The sequence below is a fragment of the Microtus pennsylvanicus genome, chromosome 12 (genome assembly GCF_037038515.1).
Source record: "Microtus pennsylvanicus isolate mMicPen1 chromosome 12, mMicPen1.hap1, whole genome shotgun sequence".
Classification (NCBI taxonomy): Eukaryota; Metazoa; Chordata; class Mammalia; order Rodentia; family Cricetidae; genus Microtus; species Microtus pennsylvanicus.
Genome location: NC_134590.1, coordinates 66,165,275 through 66,183,763, shown reverse-complemented (window position 1 = coordinate 66,183,763; position 18,489 = coordinate 66,165,275). Strand labels below are relative to the sequence as shown.

General features: G+C 45.2%; 1 protein-coding gene across 6 annotated transcripts in view; it reads left to right on the top strand.

Moving 5' to 3' along the window:
* Nucleotides 1-15,837: 15,837 nt before the first annotated feature.
* Nucleotides 15,838-18,489, top strand: part of Nf2 (NF2, moesin-ezrin-radixin like (MERLIN) tumor suppressor) — a 96,500-nt gene continuing 93,848 nt past the window's right edge. For 4 of the 6 annotated variants that reach the window (XM_075944142.1, XM_075944143.1, XM_075944140.1 and 1 more), the window contains exon 1: nt 15,877-16,322. In XM_075944142.1, the coding sequence (XP_075800257.1) occupies nt 16,209-16,322 (114 nt within the window). In that variant the 5' untranslated portion in view covers nt 15,877-16,208. Of the gene's footprint in view, nt 16,323-18,489 lie in introns of all 6 variants that reach the window. The other 2 variants (XM_075944139.1, XM_075944141.1) reach the window with 2 other exon arrangements.

The following is an 18,489-nucleotide window of genomic DNA, read 5'->3' as shown; positions in this document are numbered from 1 at the left end:
CTGGCCTTCTCCCATTAGCCACACTGATGAATATCTTGCATCTCACCATAGAACCTTCATTTGGTGATGGATGAAGATAGAGACAGAGACCCACATTGGAGCACTGGACTGAGCTCCCAAGGCCCAGATGAAGAGCAGAAGGAAGGAGAACATGAGCAAGGAAGTCAGGACTGCGAGGGGTGCATCCACCCACGGAGATGGTGGGACTGATCTAATGGGAGCTCACCAAGGCCAGCTGGACTGGGACTGAATGAGCATGTGATCAAACCGGACTCTCTGAATGTGGCTGACAATGAGGGCAGACTGAGAAGCCAATGATAATGACACCAGACTTTGATTCTACTGCATGTGCTGGCTTTTTGGGAGCCTAGTCTGTTTGGATGCACACCTTCTTAGACCTGGATGGAGCAGGGGGCCTTGGACTTCCCACAGGGCAGGGCACCCTGACTTCTCTTAGGACTGGAAAGGGAGGGAGAGGGACAGTGGGCGGAAGGGGAGGGAAACGGGAGGATGGGAGGAGGTGGAAATTCTAAATAAATAAATAAAGACCATCATAGGTAGGCTCATATGTTTGAATACTTGGTTTCCAATGGTGAAACTATGTGGGAAGGATTAGGAGGTGTAGCCTTATTGGAGGAGGTGTGTCACTGGGGGCGGGTTTTGAAGTTTTAAAAGCCCACAGCCATTCCCAGCTACCTCCCTCTACCTCTGCTTGTGGGTCAATATGTGAGCTCTCAGCTACTACCCTAGCACCTTGTCTGTCTTGACTGCTGTCATGCTCCACACCATGATGTCATGGACTCCAACCTTCTGGAACCTATGTAAGTCCACAATAAACTCTTCTAAAAGCTGCCTTAATCATGGGTCTTCTTGCAGCAGTAGAAAGTAACTAAAACAAACTATGATTCTTTTCCCTTTGAGTTTTTTTTTTTAACTTAAAAAATTTACTTAGCCGGGAGGTTGGTGGGATGCGCCTGTAATGCCAGCACTCGAGGAGGCAGAGGCAGGAAGATCTCTATGAGTTCAAGGCCAGCCTGGTCTACAAAACCAAAATAATAAGCCAGGCGGTGGTGGCGCACGCCCTTAATCCCAGCACTCGGGAAGCAGAGGCAGGCGGATCTCTGTGAGTTCGAGACCAGCCTGGTCTACAAAGGGAGTTCCAGGACAGGCTCCAAAGCTACAGAGAAACCCTGTCTCGAAAAAAAAAAAACAAGTTCCAGGGCAGCCAGGGCTCTTACACTGACAAACCCTGTCTCAAAAACAAAAACATAAAACAACAAAAATCTTTTATTAAAGTTTATATGTGTATGTATAACCTAAATGAATATATGTGCACCAAATACATGCAGTGCATGAGGAAGTGAGAAGCATCAGGTCCCCTAGAACTGGAGTTACAGGTTATGAGCCACAGTGAAGGTCCTGGGAGACAATTCAGGTCTTCTGCAAGAGCAGCCAGTACACCTAATTCTGATCAATCTCTCCAGGCCTCCCCTTGAATTTTCTTAAGATGATACAATGAATACAACTTACTTTGTGTGATTCGTTTACAAAGGAAACTGAGTATCAATATGATAAACAGAAGTCAGAACCAATTGTCACAGCAGGTGGAACCATCAAAATAAATGCAGCACCAGTCAGGGTTGAGGAGAGTAGCTAACATAGCAGGCTGCCAGCCTGTGACTTGAGTTCTGCGTGAGCCAAGTGAAGCACGCAAAGGGCATCAGAGACACAGCTGGACTTGGAGAAAGAGTGGTCTCTTCATTGTAGAAGTCAGTGTGATCTCCACAGGTTCCCAGACCACTGCCACTCAGGAAAAACACAGCCAATTAGATGGAGGATCACCAGATGGAGACATTGCTGTTGTCATGTGGTAGGATGTGCTTTCCTTTAAGAATCAAGAACCTGGCCAGGTGGTGGTGGCACAAGCCTTTAATCCCAGCACTCAGGAGGCAGAGGCAGGTGGATCTCTGTAAGTTCAAGACCAGCCTGATCTACAGAGCAAGTTCGAAGACAGGTTCCCAAATTACAGAGAAACTCTGTCTTGAAACAAACAAACAAAAAACAGAATCAAGAGACTGGAGAGGCTGGGTGGTGGTAGTGCATGCCTTTAATCCCAGCACTTGGGAGGTAGAGGCAGGCAGTCTCTGTGAGTTCAAGGCCAGCCTGGTCTACAGAGCAAGTTCCAGGACTGGCTCCATAGCTACTGAGAAACCCTATCTCAAAAATCAAAACAACAAACAAACAAATAAGTAAAACGGACTGGAGAGGAGATGGCTCAACTCTTGCAGAGAGTCTAACATCCAATTTCCAGGACCCACATCTGGCTTCTCACAACACTCTTCTGCACCACTGCAGAACCCATGAATACAATTGGCTGACAACGAAGGAACTTCCAGCATGAAAGTACAATCCAATCACAAAATAATCAAGGGGTGGATATTACCAGCAACACTATATCACTCACTACAAGGGATCATTTTTTTAAAATAAACTGAAATGGGTAGTCTTGATGACCTTGACCTTTGACCGTGTAACCAACAGAGGCTCTTGAGAATCAAGCCACAAAATAAGACACATGGACAGGAGGTGTTGGCTCTGCCGGCCTAAGGTAACAACTTCACTCAACCCCAAGATCTCATTTCATTTTGTTTTATGAGACAAATCTCCCTCTGTAGCCTGGGATGACTTTGGACTCACAGTAATCTTCTTGCCTCCCTTTCCTAAGTACTGACATTACTGCATGAACCACCATACTTGGCATGAAGCCTGAAGCTTCTGAATGCCTCAATCTTGCTGAGGTGGGAGAAAAGGAGGAGGGAAAGAGAAACAAAGGGATGACCTGCAGCTTTTCCTACAAATCGTAGCCTATCTTTATTCCTTTCTTTTCTTCCTTCATTCCTTTTTGTTTTGTTTTGGTTTGCTTTGGTTTTTTGAGACAGGGTTTCTCTGTGTAACCCTAGCTATCCTGGAACTCATTCCGTAGACCAGGCTGGCCTTGAACTCACAGAGATTGGCCTGCCTCTGCTTCCAGAGTGCTGGGATTAAAGATGTGCACCACGACAGCAGGATTTCTGCATTTCTAAGAAGTATTTTTCCTTCCTCCCTCAACCAAAGTTGGAGATGGATGGAAAGGAAGATAAAACAGTTTGGCTCTGGAACATTTCACTCTTGACTAGGAGAGAGGGAAGGCAGGTCTTACTCTCTATTCCATACAAAATGTTTTGAGTATTTGTTCCCCAGATTTCATATGTTGAAGTCCTGGTTCTTAAAGTTATATATTAATGACATTGGAAATAGAAGGTGATGGGGTTGTGAGGATGCTGACTCATTAATGGTTAATCAATTCATGAATTAATTGATTAGTGGGTTATTGAGGAATTAGATCAGTAGATCAGTAGAGAGTGGATGTATTGTAAGACTAGGGTGTAGCCCAGTGCTACTGGAGTGGAAGGTCCTTCTGTCTATGTGTTGCGTTTATTGGTTAATGAATAAAGAAAACTGCCTTGGCCTGATAGGGTAGAACTTAGGTAGGCAGGAAAGACTAAACTGAATGCTGGTATAAAGAAGGACAGAATCAGGAGCTGCTATAGAGCCGCTGCCAGAGTCAGACATGCCAGAACTTTGCTGGTAGGCCGCAACCTCGTGGTGATACACAGATTAATAGAAATGGGTTAAATTAAGATGTAAGAGTTAGCCAATAAAAAGCTAGAGCTAATGGCCCAAACAGTGTTTTATGCTCTTTTTTTTTTTTGTGGTTTTTCGAGACAGGGTTTCTCTGTGGTTTTGGAGCCTGTCCTGGAACTAGCTCTTGTAGACCAGGCTGGTCTCGAACTCACAGAGATCCGCCTGCCTCTGCCTCCCGAGTGCTGGGATTAAAGGCGTGCGCCACCACCGCCCGGCCCAGTATTTTAAATAATACAGTTTCTGTGTGGTTGTTTCAAGGCTAAGCTAGCTGGGCAGCCAAACAAGCAGGCCCTCTTTGCAACATGTTACATCATGTATGAAGCCTGGATTCTATCCCCAGAAACATAAACAAGTTTGACTGTCTTGGCTTTCTCTTGCTATATGATATTCTATGTCATCTCTTGACTCTTTGGAGTCCTGGCTAGTAAGAAGGACCTCTCCAGGTGCAGTCCCTCAACCTTGAACTTCAGAATTATAATAAATAAATTTCTTTGTCTTTTCAAGTACTTATCCTCCATTATTTTATTAAAGCAATGGATAACAAACTCATTGGAACCATGATGCGTGGCAGCTCACTACAGAAGTACCCTCAATACCCATTCCTCTACCCTGGTTACAATGACCAACACAATCCAGTTTACACTGGAATGTCTCTGTTTTAGCACAGAAAGTTCCTTGTCCCAGAGACTCATGCAGTCCAAGAAAACTTTGGTAAAGTTATCCCAGTTACGGCTTTACTATCCAGGCTGTACAACACCATCCCAGCATCTTCTCCTTGCTCTAGCCCTGCTTGCCAAGCTGTTCTATTAGTACACACACTGCTGCTGAAGGATCATCTGTAGTGAACCTGGTCTTGCTCAATGACACTGTGTTCAGACCAGCAAATCAGTTGGACAAAAACTCCTCAAATAAAAATTTAGACCATTTCCAATAATGGTGGAATAGATTATCCCAAATCCTCACTTCAAAAGAAAACATTATTTCTCAAGGCCCTGTGGGAGCAGAATTCCAGAGGAAGGGGTTAACAAGGGTGATGCTGGCTTGGGGATGCCTAAAAGGGTGCAGTCAGGATGTTAGCTCGAGCTATGGTCACCTGAAGACCTCACTGAGGCTGGAGAATGACCATCCATGGTGACTCATATAATTTAATGCTAGTTAATAGCTGGAGGTCTCAGTTCTTTCTCCAGTAGGCTGTTTGGGTATTCTCTCATAGACACTGGCTTCTTCCAGACTAGCAGATCAGTGCATAAGAGGATATCTTCAATGACTTGGAAGTAGGTTGCACTCTGTCATTTCTACCCATCCTATTGGTTACACATGTAGGGTCGGATCAGCGTGGGAGTGGGCTATACAAGAGTGTGAATACCAGCTGGGGCCTCTAATCCCAGCTACAAGGAGACTGTGTCAGGAGGATCTCACGTACAAAGGATGTCTGGGCTACAGAGTGAGTTCAAGGCCAGCTTGAACAATTTAGTGAGACCGTATCTCAAACTAAAAAGTTATAAGAGGGCTGAGGATCTAGTTTATCAGTAGAACACTTGCCTAGGATACAAAGGCCCTAGGTTCAATTTTTAGTACCAAGTGTGTGAACTCCAATATCCAAGAATGCCAAGGGCATATTGGTTACTACATTAGGTTTCGCAGAAGGTCCAACTTAATGATTTGAATTGGACTCAGTCCTCAAGCTCAGCATGTTCTCCCTTTTCCGGTCTGAAGGTAGAACCCAGCATAACAAGAATGCTAAGCAAGAATTTTACCCCCAGTCCTTTCAATCTGTCTTCTGCAAGCAAGCCTCCCTAGCATCTTCAAGTCCTCCTGTCTCAGGCCGTCCATCTCTATCAACCTTCCCATCCATCCCCTTGTTCTCTGAGGTGCCTTCCTGCCCACCGTATGTCTGGGACATCTCTTGGGTGTGTCTCCCAACCATCCCTGCCTCCTCTGCAAGGAACAGGCCCGTGCTCTCAGCTTCCCTCCCTCCCCTTTCCCTTTCCTCTCTTCATTTCTTTCCCAAGCCACCCTCTAAGAATCCACCTTCATAACTCTTTGCCAAGGCCTGCTGTCCACTCACAGAATGAAACGAGAGGAGCCAGGGACAGAGACAGATGAGCAGCGCTGGGCAGAGAGGAGCAGGCAGGTTCATAAGTGTGAAATATGGACAAACCTGCCACCATCTATTCCCTGGGACAAATAGATCATCAGCGAATAGGCTACAGCAGAGCGCGGAGACAAATTACCCAGCTGTGGCACTGTCACCTGCTCCTTATTGATGGCCTTTTCTGCTCGGGCACAACTGCTCTCCGGGAACTGTACCCTCCAGCTCCCGTGGGACCCAAGCAGGAGAGATGGTGGCTAGAAAGCTTTTATGCCTCTGCTGGGGCATGAGCCTCAAGACTAAGTCCAGCCCTTTGTTTCCAGACATCTTATGCACGTATGAATAATGCGACTTTCACATAGTACTACTAAGCATATTAATAAAATCCATTGTGTGTAAGTGATAAATAATACAAGTGCTCCCCAAAACTTATCTCAGGTATTCAACTATTTCAAAGCTGTTGGCTTGGAATGAATCATAAACTGTGTGCACAAACTATTGCCACAAGATGGCACCACCTTGGTCTGGAAATGCAAGCTTGAATATGGGTTCTGCTGAGTAAATCTGACTGTAGCTGTAGTTTGCTTGGACTCTAGTCTATCGGCCATTCACTTAGCGTAAACTGAAGAGAGACAGCAACATCATATGAGCATATGCAGAGTAGGTATTGGATGTGATAAGGAAACTAAGATGAGCCGGGCAGTGGTGGCGCATGCCTTTAATTCCAGTACTGGGGAGACAGAGGCAGCCTGGTCCACAGAGCGAGTTTCAGGCCAGCCAGAGCTATCCAGGGAGACCCTGTCTCAAAAAACAAAAACAAAAACAAAAGAAAAAGAAACTAAGATAAAGACTGGGCCACCTGTGTGACCTGTGATACTATTTATGGAGAGTATGTCCGTTAGGATTCAGGCATCTGTACCGGCCTGCCCTTGGGGTTCTGACAGAATACATCCTCAGCTGCAGCCACTAAGAGCACCTCCCGTGCACATTCCCTTTTAAAAGAGCCCCGCCCACCTCCCATCTCTCTGCCTCTTTTCTCTTCTGCCGCTCCTGTCTCCCCTCACCCCTTTTATGTTCCCTTTCCTCTAACAAAAAACCCACCACGTTAACTCTGTTGCATAGCATCTTTCTCTCTCTCGTGCCACTTTTTAAATTACAACACTGGTTCCCTGATCGGGAAAGGCTCTCCTGGTGCTTCCTTCTGCCTGGAGCAGTTTGAGGCACACAGGGACCCTGGAACCCAGTCCACATACGACAACCTCACTTCTCTAACAGATTACTGGGTTCCTCCATTAAATACCAGCATGATGGGGGCTGGAGAGATGGCTCAGTGGTTAAGAGCATTGCCTGCTCTTCCAAAGGTCCTGAGTTCAATTCTCGGCAACCACATGGTGGCTCACAACCATCTGTAATGAGGTCTGGTACCCTCTTCTGGCCTGCAGGCATACTCACAGACAGAATATTGTATACATAATAAATAAATATTAAAAAAAAGAACTCTGTGGGCTGAGTGTGGTGGTGCACACTTTTAATCTTAGCATTCAGGAAGCAGAGGCATGCGGATCTCTGCTTGACAAGCCTGGCTATCCAGATCACTAGAATTACATAGTAAAACTCTGTCTCGCCACCATTGCCCGGCTCCAGTATAAAGTATTAACCTAAGAAAAATAAGGGGTTGGGAGAGTAGTGCTTACCTAACATGCACAAAGCCCCAGATCCCATCACCTGGACCACATAAAACAGGGTGTGGTGGTACATGTCTGTGTTCCCTGCACTTTTGAGGTGGAGGAAGATCAGTTCAAGGTCATCCTCAGTTTGATGCCAGCCTGGGCTACACGTCTCAATAAAAGAAAAAACCAAAAGAGTCTTAAAGCAAGAGATTTGTAATTTAGACATAAAACTAGCACAATGAGTAAACAGTAATGGGTAGGGGAAAGCCATCGTAAACTTAATAAGGGCAGAAGGAACAGAGTGAAGCCAGACATAAGGAAAGCCTGGTAGAACTGCTAGAGGTCCTGAGTCTCCTAATAGCAAAGTCCAGGAAGAAAACAAGATTGCTTACATGAGTTCTGTGCAGCTCTTAGAAAAATATATCATAGAATATTTAATAATATGGACTATATTTGTAACATTTAAAAAAATGTTTAGGCTGGGCGATGGTGGTGCATGCCTTTAATCCCAGCACTCGGGAGGCAGAAGCAAGTGGATCTCTGTGAGTTCGAGACCAGCCTGGTCTACAAGAGCTAGTTCCAGGACAGGCTCTAAAGCCACAGAGAAACCCTGCCTCGAAAAAAACAAAAAAAAAAAATGTTTACTGGAGCTAAAGGGATGGCTCAGAGGTTAAGAGCGCTGACTGCTCTTTCAGAGGACCTGGGTTCAAGTCCCAGCAATCACATGGTGGCTTATGACTGTCTATAATTCCAGTTCCAGGGAGTCTGACACTCTCACACAGGTATAATTGCAAGCAAAACACAAATGCACATAAAATAAAAATAAATAAATCTTTTTTTTAAAAAAATTGTTTACTGGTTGATTTTGGTTTACTTATTTATTTATTTATTTTGAGGCAGGGTCTTACTCTGTAGCTCTGATTGGGCTCTGACTTGCCACGGAGACCAAGCCAGCCTTGAATCTGTGTCAGTCCTCCTGCCCCGGCTTCCCAGGTGTTGAGATTACAGGCCTACAGCGCCACACCCAGCTCTACATGTTAATGAATAGAAAATCAGCAAATCATAAAACAATAAACAGTCTGTGAATGCAAAAACCAGTGGATTATACTTTATTTATTTATTTATTTATTTATTTATTTATTTTTGGTTTTTCAAGGCAGGGTTTCTCTGTGGCTTTGAAGCCTGTCCTGGAACCAGCTCTGTAGACCAGGCTGGTGATTATACATATTGAAGTCTGTTTTGATTTCTGGCCACTTAAGTTTCTATTGCTAGGTAACAAGTTGCTACATATTCAATGGCTCTAAACAACCTATGAGCACCCAAACATCTACTTGTCTAACATTCCACTCAGGGTTTCACAGGACTGACACAATGTGTCAGCGACACCACAGTTCCCATCTGGAGCTGGTGGAGGTTAGTGAAGCACACTCAGATTATTGGAGAAACCACCTACTCATGACTACAGGACTGAGAGCCTGTGTCCTCTCACTATTGGCTAGGGACAATTCCTGGGTCCCTGAGGCCACCCAGAGTTCCTTGTTCTCAGGCCCCATAGGAAGTTCAAAACTTAAATGTTTGCTTTCTTCCCAGCCAGCAGGAGTATGTTACTCTGGCTTCTTTCTTCTTCTACTTCTAGATCCCTTTAAAAGTTAGTTCACGAAGCTGGAGAGGCGGTTCAAAGGCTAAGAATGCTTTAGCGGAGGACTCAGGTTCAGTTCCCAGCACCTGCATGGAGGCTTTCAGGTACCTGTAACTCCAATTCCAGGAATCTGAACACCCTCTTCTGTCTCTTCAGGCCCCAGACATAAAACAGAAATACCCTGTTGTCTTTTCAGAGATAAGAGTTTCTCTGTGCAGCCCTGATTGTCCTGGAATTTCCTCTGTAGACCAGGCTGGCCTGAACTCAGAGATCTGCCTGCCTCTGATGCCTGAGGGAGGGATTAAAGGCATATGCCACCAAGTAGTAATAATTTTTATAAAAGAGAGAGTCAGGCAGTGATGGCACATGACTTTAATCCCAGCACTTGGGAGTTTGAGGCCAGTCTTGTCTCTAGGATGAATTCCAGGACAGTCAGAGTTACACAGAGAAACCCTGTGTATGCAACAAACAAACAAACAAAACCCCAAAAACAAAACAAAAACAGAAAAGAAAGGCTGGCTTGGATGAATTAGTGGCACATGCCTTTAATCCCAGTTGTAACAAGGCGTAGACAGGCAGATCTTCAAATTCCATGCGAGCCTGGTCAACAGTTCCAGGATAGTGTGTACTACCACACCCTTTGAGAAAAAAAAAAAGATATTTTTTAAAAGATTTATTTTATATGAATGTTTTGCCTGCATGTGTATCTGTGTACCACATGCATGTTTCCTGTTTGAGGAAGTCAGAAAAGGGCTTCAGATCCCCTGGAACTATAGTTACAATGTGGGTGCTGGGAATTGAATGTGGATCCTCTGAAAGAACACCAAGTGCTATTAAGCATCTCTTAGCCTAAAGTGTGTGTGTGTAGCCCAGGCTATCCTCAAACTAGTGATTCTCCTGCCTCTGCCTCTTCAGCATATCCTACTCGAAGGCACTACCACAGCCTCTTTCAATAAACACAAAAAATTAGAGATTACACGTGTTGAAATCCCTTTGTCATAAAAAGAACAAGAGGACTATCCTGCCAAATTCATAGGGTTTGTTTCAACTCGAAGCTGTGTATTATCTAAGGCCATGGACCACTGGAGGCCATTTCAGAATGATAGAGTTTTCTGTTTAACATCTATTTATTTACCTTTACCTACGTGTGTGTGTGTGTGTGTGTGTGTGTGTGTGTGTGTGTGAGAGAGAGAGAGAGAGAGAGAGAGTCTGAGCGTGCCATGGCACACCTGTGGAAGTCAGAGGACACTTTTTTTTTTTAACTTTTTGAGAAGGGTTTCTCTGAGTAACAGCCCTGAGTGTGCTGGAACTAGCTCTTGTAGACCAGGCTGGCTTTGAACTCACAGGAATCTGTCTGAGGGCTGGGATTAAAGGCACATGCCACCACTGCCCAGGTCAGAAGACAACTTTTGGGAGTCCTTTTTCTCCTTCTACCATGTGTGACCCAGGAACGGAACTCAGGTCACCAGACTTGCCAGCAGGTGCTTTTACCCACTGGGCCATTTCACTGGCTCTTTTTGATTTTATTTTGCTGCAGAGATAGGATTTAGCCTCATATTCATTAGCTTAGTCCTCTACTTGTATATTGCAGCCTCATCTTTACCCCCATTCCCTTCCTCTTTTCTTTCCTATCCTCTGCCCCCCCCCCCTTTTTTTCAGATTCAGATACCAAGTTGGCCTGGAACTATTTTAGGGAGGATGACCTTGAACTTCTGATGTTCCTCTAGAATGCTGGAATTATTGGAACAGGTTTACTTGGTGCTGAGGATTGAACCCAGGGCATTATGCAAACAAGGCAAACCCTCTACTAACTGAACCACCTCCTCAGCTCCTTTTCATTTTTGGAGAAAGGGCCTCACCACATAGACTAGACTGGCCTGGAACTCAGAGATCCACCTGCCTTTATCTCCAAAAGTGGAGTTGTTGTTTTTTTTTTAAAAGTCCTTTTACATTTATTCTTTTTTTTTTGAATTTTTGATACAGGGTTTCTCCGTGGCTTTTGGTTCCTGTCCTGGAACTAGCTCTTGTAGACCAGGCTGGCCTCGAACTCCCAGAGATCCGCCTGCCTCTGCCTCCCGAGTGCTGGGATTAAAGGCGTGCGCCACCACCGCCCAGCTCTACATTTATTCTTTGATAATTTCATACATGCAAACAATGTATTTGATATCATATCTAGCCCCAACTCCTCACTTCTCTCCTCAGACTTGCCCAACTCATTCCCTTCCCATTCCTCTTTGGGAGACAAGTTCTTGCTATGTAGCACAGGCTGGCCTCAAAGCTCCTGCCATCTATACCTCAGCCTTTTGAATGATAAAATTACATGTGCATCATCAAACCTGGCTTCAATTTTTATAAAATGTATACAGATTACTTTACTTTTAAAAGGCTGTAAATCACAATATGTTATTTAACTGGTCATTAAAAATACAAGTAACTGGTCCGGTTAAATTCACAGCGTGGTTGAGGATGACCCTGAACTTGTGAACCTCCCATTTTCGCCTGGAGTGCTAGGATCATAGGGTTGCAGCACCATGGGCCCAGGACTTTGTGCATGCTAGGCAAGCACAGAATGAACTAGCTACATCACCTGCATCACAAAAAAAAAAAAAAAACACTTACTCTATGTGTTTCCACTGAAAGGATTCTGTGTGAACCTTTGCTATCTCAGTCTCATTACGTAGCCCTGGCTGCCTGGAACTCATAAGATCCACTTGCCTCTGCTTCCTGAGTACTGGAATTGAAGGTGTGCGTCACCTCAAGAAGAGCTGTATCAGGCTTTTCTTTTAGGCCACCAACCAGCTTCCAAATCATGTGGACCTAATGTAGGCTTCTTTTAGGCTAGCTCTTTTAACTTAAATTAGCCTGTTTCTCTTTATCTTCTTTCTGCCTCAGGGATTTTTACTTTTCTTTCCTTCTGTATATCTTACTGGTGTCTTGCCCCAGGCGTGTCCCTTGTTCTCTTCTCCTTCCTCCTCTCCCTTTCTTGCTCTTTCCAGAGCCTAGAGTCTGCCTCCTATTTATTCTCTCTGCCTGCCAGCCTTGCCTATCCTTTCTCTGCCTAGTTATTGGCCGTTCAGCTTTTTATTAGACCAATCAGGTGTCTTAGGCAGACAAAGTGAAACAAATGCAACACATCTTTACATAATTAAACACACATCCATATATTGTTAAACTTTACATGGCTAAAGTAGTATTCCACAGCATAAATAAATGTAACACATCTTTAAATAGTTAATATTCCACAACAAATGGCCATATTTTTTAAAGATTTTTACAATTTTATTATATGTGCATTGGTGTTTTGCCTGCATGTATGTCTGTGTGAGAGTGTCATATCTTGGAGTTACAAACATTAACTAGTTGCCATGTGGGTGCTGGAAATTGAACGTGGGTCCTCTGGAAGAATAATCAGTGGTCATAACCGCCTAACCATCTCTCCAGTTCCTTAAAGATACTTTATAATTAAACTTTTTATGTGGGTAGGTGTTTTTCTTGCATGTCTGTGCACTACTTGTGTGCCTGGTGCTTGAGTTGGTAGAAGAGGGCATTGGATTCTCTGGAAATGGGGTTACGGACAGTTGTGAGCCACTAGACGAGTGCTGGAAAACAAGCCTGGGTATCCTGGAAGAGCAGTCAGGGCTTTTTTTGTTGTTGTTAGTGGTGTTTTTTTTTTGTTTGTTTTGTTTTGTTGTTGAGACAGGGCCTCTCTATGTATGCCTGGCTGCCCTGGAACTCACAATTTAGCTGACATGGCCTCAAACTTACAGAGATCCTTCCCTCCCTTCTTCCCAGTGCTGGGATTAAAGGCATGCACTATCATACTTGGCACAGCTAGTGCTCGTTCCTTCTGTGTCATCTCTGCAGCTCCTATTCTAAAACTATAATTTTTTATTTTATGTGTATGGGTGTTTTACCTGCATGTTTATCTGTGTACCACATTTAGATGACCTAGAACTAGAGTTGCAGGTGACTGGGAGCTAAAATAATTGCTGGGAATTGAACCCAGTTCCTCTGGAAGAGGAGCCAGTGCTCTTAACCGCCGAACCATCTCTTTAGCCACCTCACCCATTTTATTTTGTAATTAGGTTTGTGTGTGTGTGTGTGTGTGTGTGTGTGTGTGTGTGTGTGTGTGTGTCGGAACCCCATGTGAGTGCAGATGCCCGAGGAGTCCAGCAAGAGGGCATCAGATCCCCTGGAGCTAGATTTACAGGCTGTTGTGAGCTGTCCCGTTTGGGTGATGGGAATTGAACTCAGGGCCTATGGAAGAGCACTATATGCTCTTAATCACTGGGCCATGTCCAGCCCCCATTATATCTGTTTTCATTCCTGGCCCTCTCTTTTAAGATTCACAACTGCCTATCTTATCTGGATATCTTCCCAGGAACTTTGAATAGAGTATTTTGCAGATTAGCCCTGAGCCTAGCACCTAGGAAATCTTCTATAAAAATGAACTATTATTGATCATCAACATTATATTTTAGCTCCTGCTGTGTGAGCTACTTCCCTCTGCTGCTCCTCAGTGGCTTCCCCAAATCACTTATTCACTGGCAGTATCTTTGGTCCTGGGTTATTTGTTGTCTCTGCAGGAAGTCCAGAGAAGAATCCAACCTGGTTTTCCCATCAGCAGAGAAAAACTGAAGCAATAAAAATATTCCCACACCAAGGCCACAGTACCCTGAAGGATCATTTTGGTGGCATCCTCCCTGGTGGGTCCATGCAACAATTTCCTTCCAGGGGTCTATTCTAGAAGAGCAAGACTTATGCTATGGTAGAGTTCTAACAGCAAAGTCTGCTGAATACTACAGAAATCTAATCTTGTTATTTATATAATGCCTTTTAAACTTTCTGTACATACAGAACTGGGTTTCATCATGATATTTTCATACATATAAATTCTTTTTTTTTTAAAGATTTATTTATTTTGTTACAGTGTTCTGTCTGCATCTGTCTGCATGTGTGCATGCAGGCCAGAAGAGGGCACCAGATTTCTTTACAGATGGTTGTGAGCCATTATGTGGTTGCTGGGAATTGAACTCAGGACCTCTGGAAGAACAATCAGTGTTCTTACCATCGGAGCCATCTCTCCAGCCCCCATATAAATTCTTATATTCTGTTCTTGTTAGCTCCATTCCAAGTGAATGTGTGTGTGTGTATTTGGCTTTTTTCGAGACAAGGTTTCTCTGTGTAACAGTCCTGGCTGTCCTGGAACTCACTCTGTAGATCGCCTGACCTCAAACTCACAGAGATCTGCCTGCCTCTGCCTCCCAAGTGCTGAGATTAAAGGTGTGCACCACCACTGCCTGGCTCCCACTCCCTATATTTTTTTGGTTTTTCGAGACAGGGGACCGAGGACCCATTCTAGCCTTATCGCAAGATCTGAGCCCATAAGGGGTGGCTCATGCCCTTAATCCCATCACTCGGGAGGCAGAGGCAGGAGGATCTCTGTGAGTTCGAGGCCAGCCTGGTCTACAAGATCTAGGTCCAGGATAGACTCCAAAGCTACAGAGAAACCCTGTCTCAAAAAAAAACAAAACAAAACAACAACAACAAAAAAAAAACAAAATAAAAAGAAATCAAACCTATTGTTGAAAAAAAAAAGATCTGAGCCAAGCATCAGTTTTTTTCTAAGCCTACAGATCAGGATATAACTCCCAGCTACTGCTCCAGCACCAAGATGATAATGGACTAAATCTCTGAAACTGTAAGCCTGTCCCCAATTAAACGCATTCTTTTAGAAGAGTTGCCTTGGTCATGGTGTCTATTCACAGCAACAGGACAGTAACTGGGACATAGATCTTTAAAACAAACAAAACTCTACAACTCTCCTTGAAAGCTGACATTCTCCTATACATAACACTTGATAACAGTAAGGCACAAGTACTACATGTATGTAGTGTGGAAAAACAAAAAAATGCAGAGGACTCAATGAAAATGCTTTCATTTTTCTCACCCCTTTTGATTTAGCTCAGTTTCACAGGATTCAACCTAGTAGGTGTCAGGCACCTTTCAAAAGCTTGCTGTAGCCGGGCGATAGTGGCGCACACCTTTAATCCCAGCACTCGGGAGGCAGAGGCAGGCGGATCTCTGTGAGTTCGAGACCAGCCTGGTCTATAGAGCTAGTTCCTGGACAGGCTCCAAAGCCACAGAGAAACCCTGCCTCGAAAAACCAAAAAAAAAAGCTTGCTGTATGTATTAAACAAGCTTCAAATTCCTCAACTACTTCAGAAGGTAAGGAAGGACAATCACGGTCCCTTTGGTAATTGCAGTTCTTGTAAAGAGAAGCTGGAGGATCAGGCAGGTAAGTGGGGGCCAAAATGGAATTTCGGCGGGACGATGCGTTTCACTAGGGGCGGTCTCCATCCACGAAGCACCTCGTGAGGTGCGGCCCGAGCTTCCACAGGTTTCCCGGGAAAGGCGCCGCCTGCGCTTCTCCACCAGTCTTGCTAGAGTAGGCGTACGCTTTAGGAACAAAAGCGTTCGGAGTGACCACCTCTCTAGCCACTCAACGCCGAGCACAACCCCGCGCCCCTGGCTCAGTGCAACTTTCAATTGGTGAAGTGGCAGTGGAGGAGGCGGGACGGAGAGGAAGTCCCGCCTTCCTTGGCACTTCAGCCAATCATAGCCTCTGAGATGTGGTTAGGTTGCATCCTTGTGTAGCGTTCTGAGCGGCCTGAGGGCGGGGCGGGGGCCCGGCTGGTCGCGGAGGTGGGGGTTGGTGGAGGACTCTTCCCGAGGGCGCGCGGAGCCGAGCCGGTGACAGACGCGCACGCGTGCGTGCGCTCCGGACTCCTGCGCGGCCCCGCGAACCCCGCAGCCGTCTAGGATTCCAGCCCAGGGGCGTCCCCGGGCGTCCCCAGCCTGAGGCTCCGAGCGCCTGGCCGCGCCCGCTCCAGCCCGCGTCCCGTCCCCGCTGCCGTCAGAGACTGTCCCTTAACTCGCCTCTCCGCTCCGAGGGCCGGGTCCTCGCGGCCCATGGTGGCCGCTGGGGACCCACGCAGCCTAGGTCTGTCTCGGGCCGGCCAGCCGGCCACCATGGTGGCCCTGAGGCCTGTGCAGCTCCTCCAGGGGGGCTAATAGACCCAGAGCCTCGGGGTGAGAGGGTCCCAGGCCAGAACCCTGCGCCATGGCTGGAGCCATCGCTTCCCGCATGAGCTTCAGCTCGCTCAAGAGGAAGCAGCCGAAGACATTCACTGTGAGGATCGTCACCATGGACGCCGAGATGGAGTTCAACTGCGAGGTAACCGGCCGCCAGTCCCGACGGACTATGAGCGGAGAGCCGCGGAATCCCTGCCTGTCCGGCAGGAGTGCGCGTCCCCACCCACGGGGCGCCCTCGCTGCGGTGACAGTCGAGATGGAAGCTTGAGGGATTCTGTAAATACCATCTCTGGGCAAGGGTGGAGATGGTCAGAACCGGAAAGGACTTTCTAGGCCCAGATCACAAGTTAAAGCTAGTTGTTGCCTTTTAAAAACAAAACGTGGGTCTCTTGGGTTTGGCACTTCTTGAAAGTTATTTTCATTCATTTGTTATTGGAAAAAACTGGAATCTTCCATAGTTTACAGTGTGTAGGTCTTGCGCTTAATATTCCAGGGAGTTTTTCATTAGGAATTATTATGTACGCTAGATCTTAAAAATGACATCTAGCCAGGCATGGTGGCACGCGCCTTTAATCCCAGCACTTGGGAGGAAGAGGCAGGCGGATTTCTGTGAGTTCGAGGCCAGCTTGATCTATAGAGCTAGTTTCAGGATAGACTCCAAAACTACAGAGAAACCATGTCTCGAAAAACAAAAACCCAAAAAGTTGCACCTAGTTTTGTTGAAAGTTTGTACTTTTCCCTGTCCAAAACTTTAAAGTTTCTAGGAAAAATTCTGAGGAAAGAGTGACTTACGTTTACTTTCCGTAGTTTCTAACATGGTAATAATAGCTATCATCTGTTGAAAGCGTGTGTGTGTGTGTGTGTGTGTGTGTGTGTGTGTGTGTGTGTGTGTGGTGTGTGTGTGTATGCTGTGCAGGTACTCCATCACTGGGTTATATCCACAGACATACATTTAACTCTCAAAAAACAAAACAACCACCAAAAAAAATCAGTCAGGATTATGACCCTGGAATATATTCGATCTGGTTTCCTGGCCCATTGCTTCTAAAACCCTTGATATGTCCAGAGTAATAAGTGTCTTCTTGCGTGCTAATAAGTTGGCTTTAGTTTAGGATTCAGCTTGGTTGCCAGAAAGGCTTAGTTAGCATCCTTAAGGTTGGGACTTCTCAATTCTTCACTCAAGATGGGATTGATGGTTAGATTGATCACCAAAGGCTAGTGATTTAATCAATAATGCCTTTATAATAAGCCTCCATAAACTCCCAAAAGGAAGGTGTTTAGAGAACTTCCATCTGAACATGTGTACTAGGAGTGGGCATACAACGCTGCACCCTTCCCCACATGCCTTGCTTTATGCTTTTAAGAAAGCTGCTAATAATCTTGTGTCCCTTGTAATATCCCTGATTTAAAAAAAATAGATAAATATGAGTGTGAGGTGCTCTACTAAACAAACTGAACCCAAAGAGGCAGTGTGGCACCTCAGTTTGTTGCTAGTCAGAAGCCTGTGCTTGGCATCAGACACAGGAGGCTGACTTGTGTGGCTGACACTTTAACCCATGAGATTTAACATTCCAAGTAGTGTGTCAGAATTGAATTAAAGGACACTCAGCTGGTATCTGATGAAAGAAAGAATTGTTTGATTGGTTGATATTGCCCCCATCTTATTTAACTTTTTAATTTTTATTGTTTAACATTTTGTTGAAATATTTTTGGCCAGGTGTGTCAGGTCACACCTATAAATCCAGTGCTTAGGAGACTGAGCCAGAGGATTGTGAGAGTTCAGTGCTAGCGTGGGCTATAGAATGTGGCAATAGCCTCTGAAAGGGGCGGTGGTGATGCTTTCAGAAGCAGCAACAGGTGGATCTCTGTGAGTTTGAGGCCAGGGTGGTCTACAAAATGGTTCCAGAACAGCCAAGCCATGGCTACACAAAGAAACCCTGTCTTGAAAAATCAAAACCAAAAAAAAAAAAAATGTGGAAAAAAACTTTAATATTTCCTTCCTTCTTACATATGTAGAGTGCCTCAAGATTTTGAGCTTTAGACTAAGCTTTTAGCCAGGCTGGTACTTAATTTAGTCTTTGCTACCCAGCAACATTAGTAGGAGTGACAGTAAGTCAGGAGTTACCAGATTGTTTGTACACATTTCAGCTTTACAGGCTCTTGGAACTGTTGGGACAAACTACTCAGCTCCTAAGCTTTGGTTTTAGCTGACTGTATCAGGAACTCCACTGATACAGTAGTTTCTACTCCAAAACTAGAGAACATAATTTTGAAAACACACTTTGGAAATAGTGGTAAGGGTGAACAAC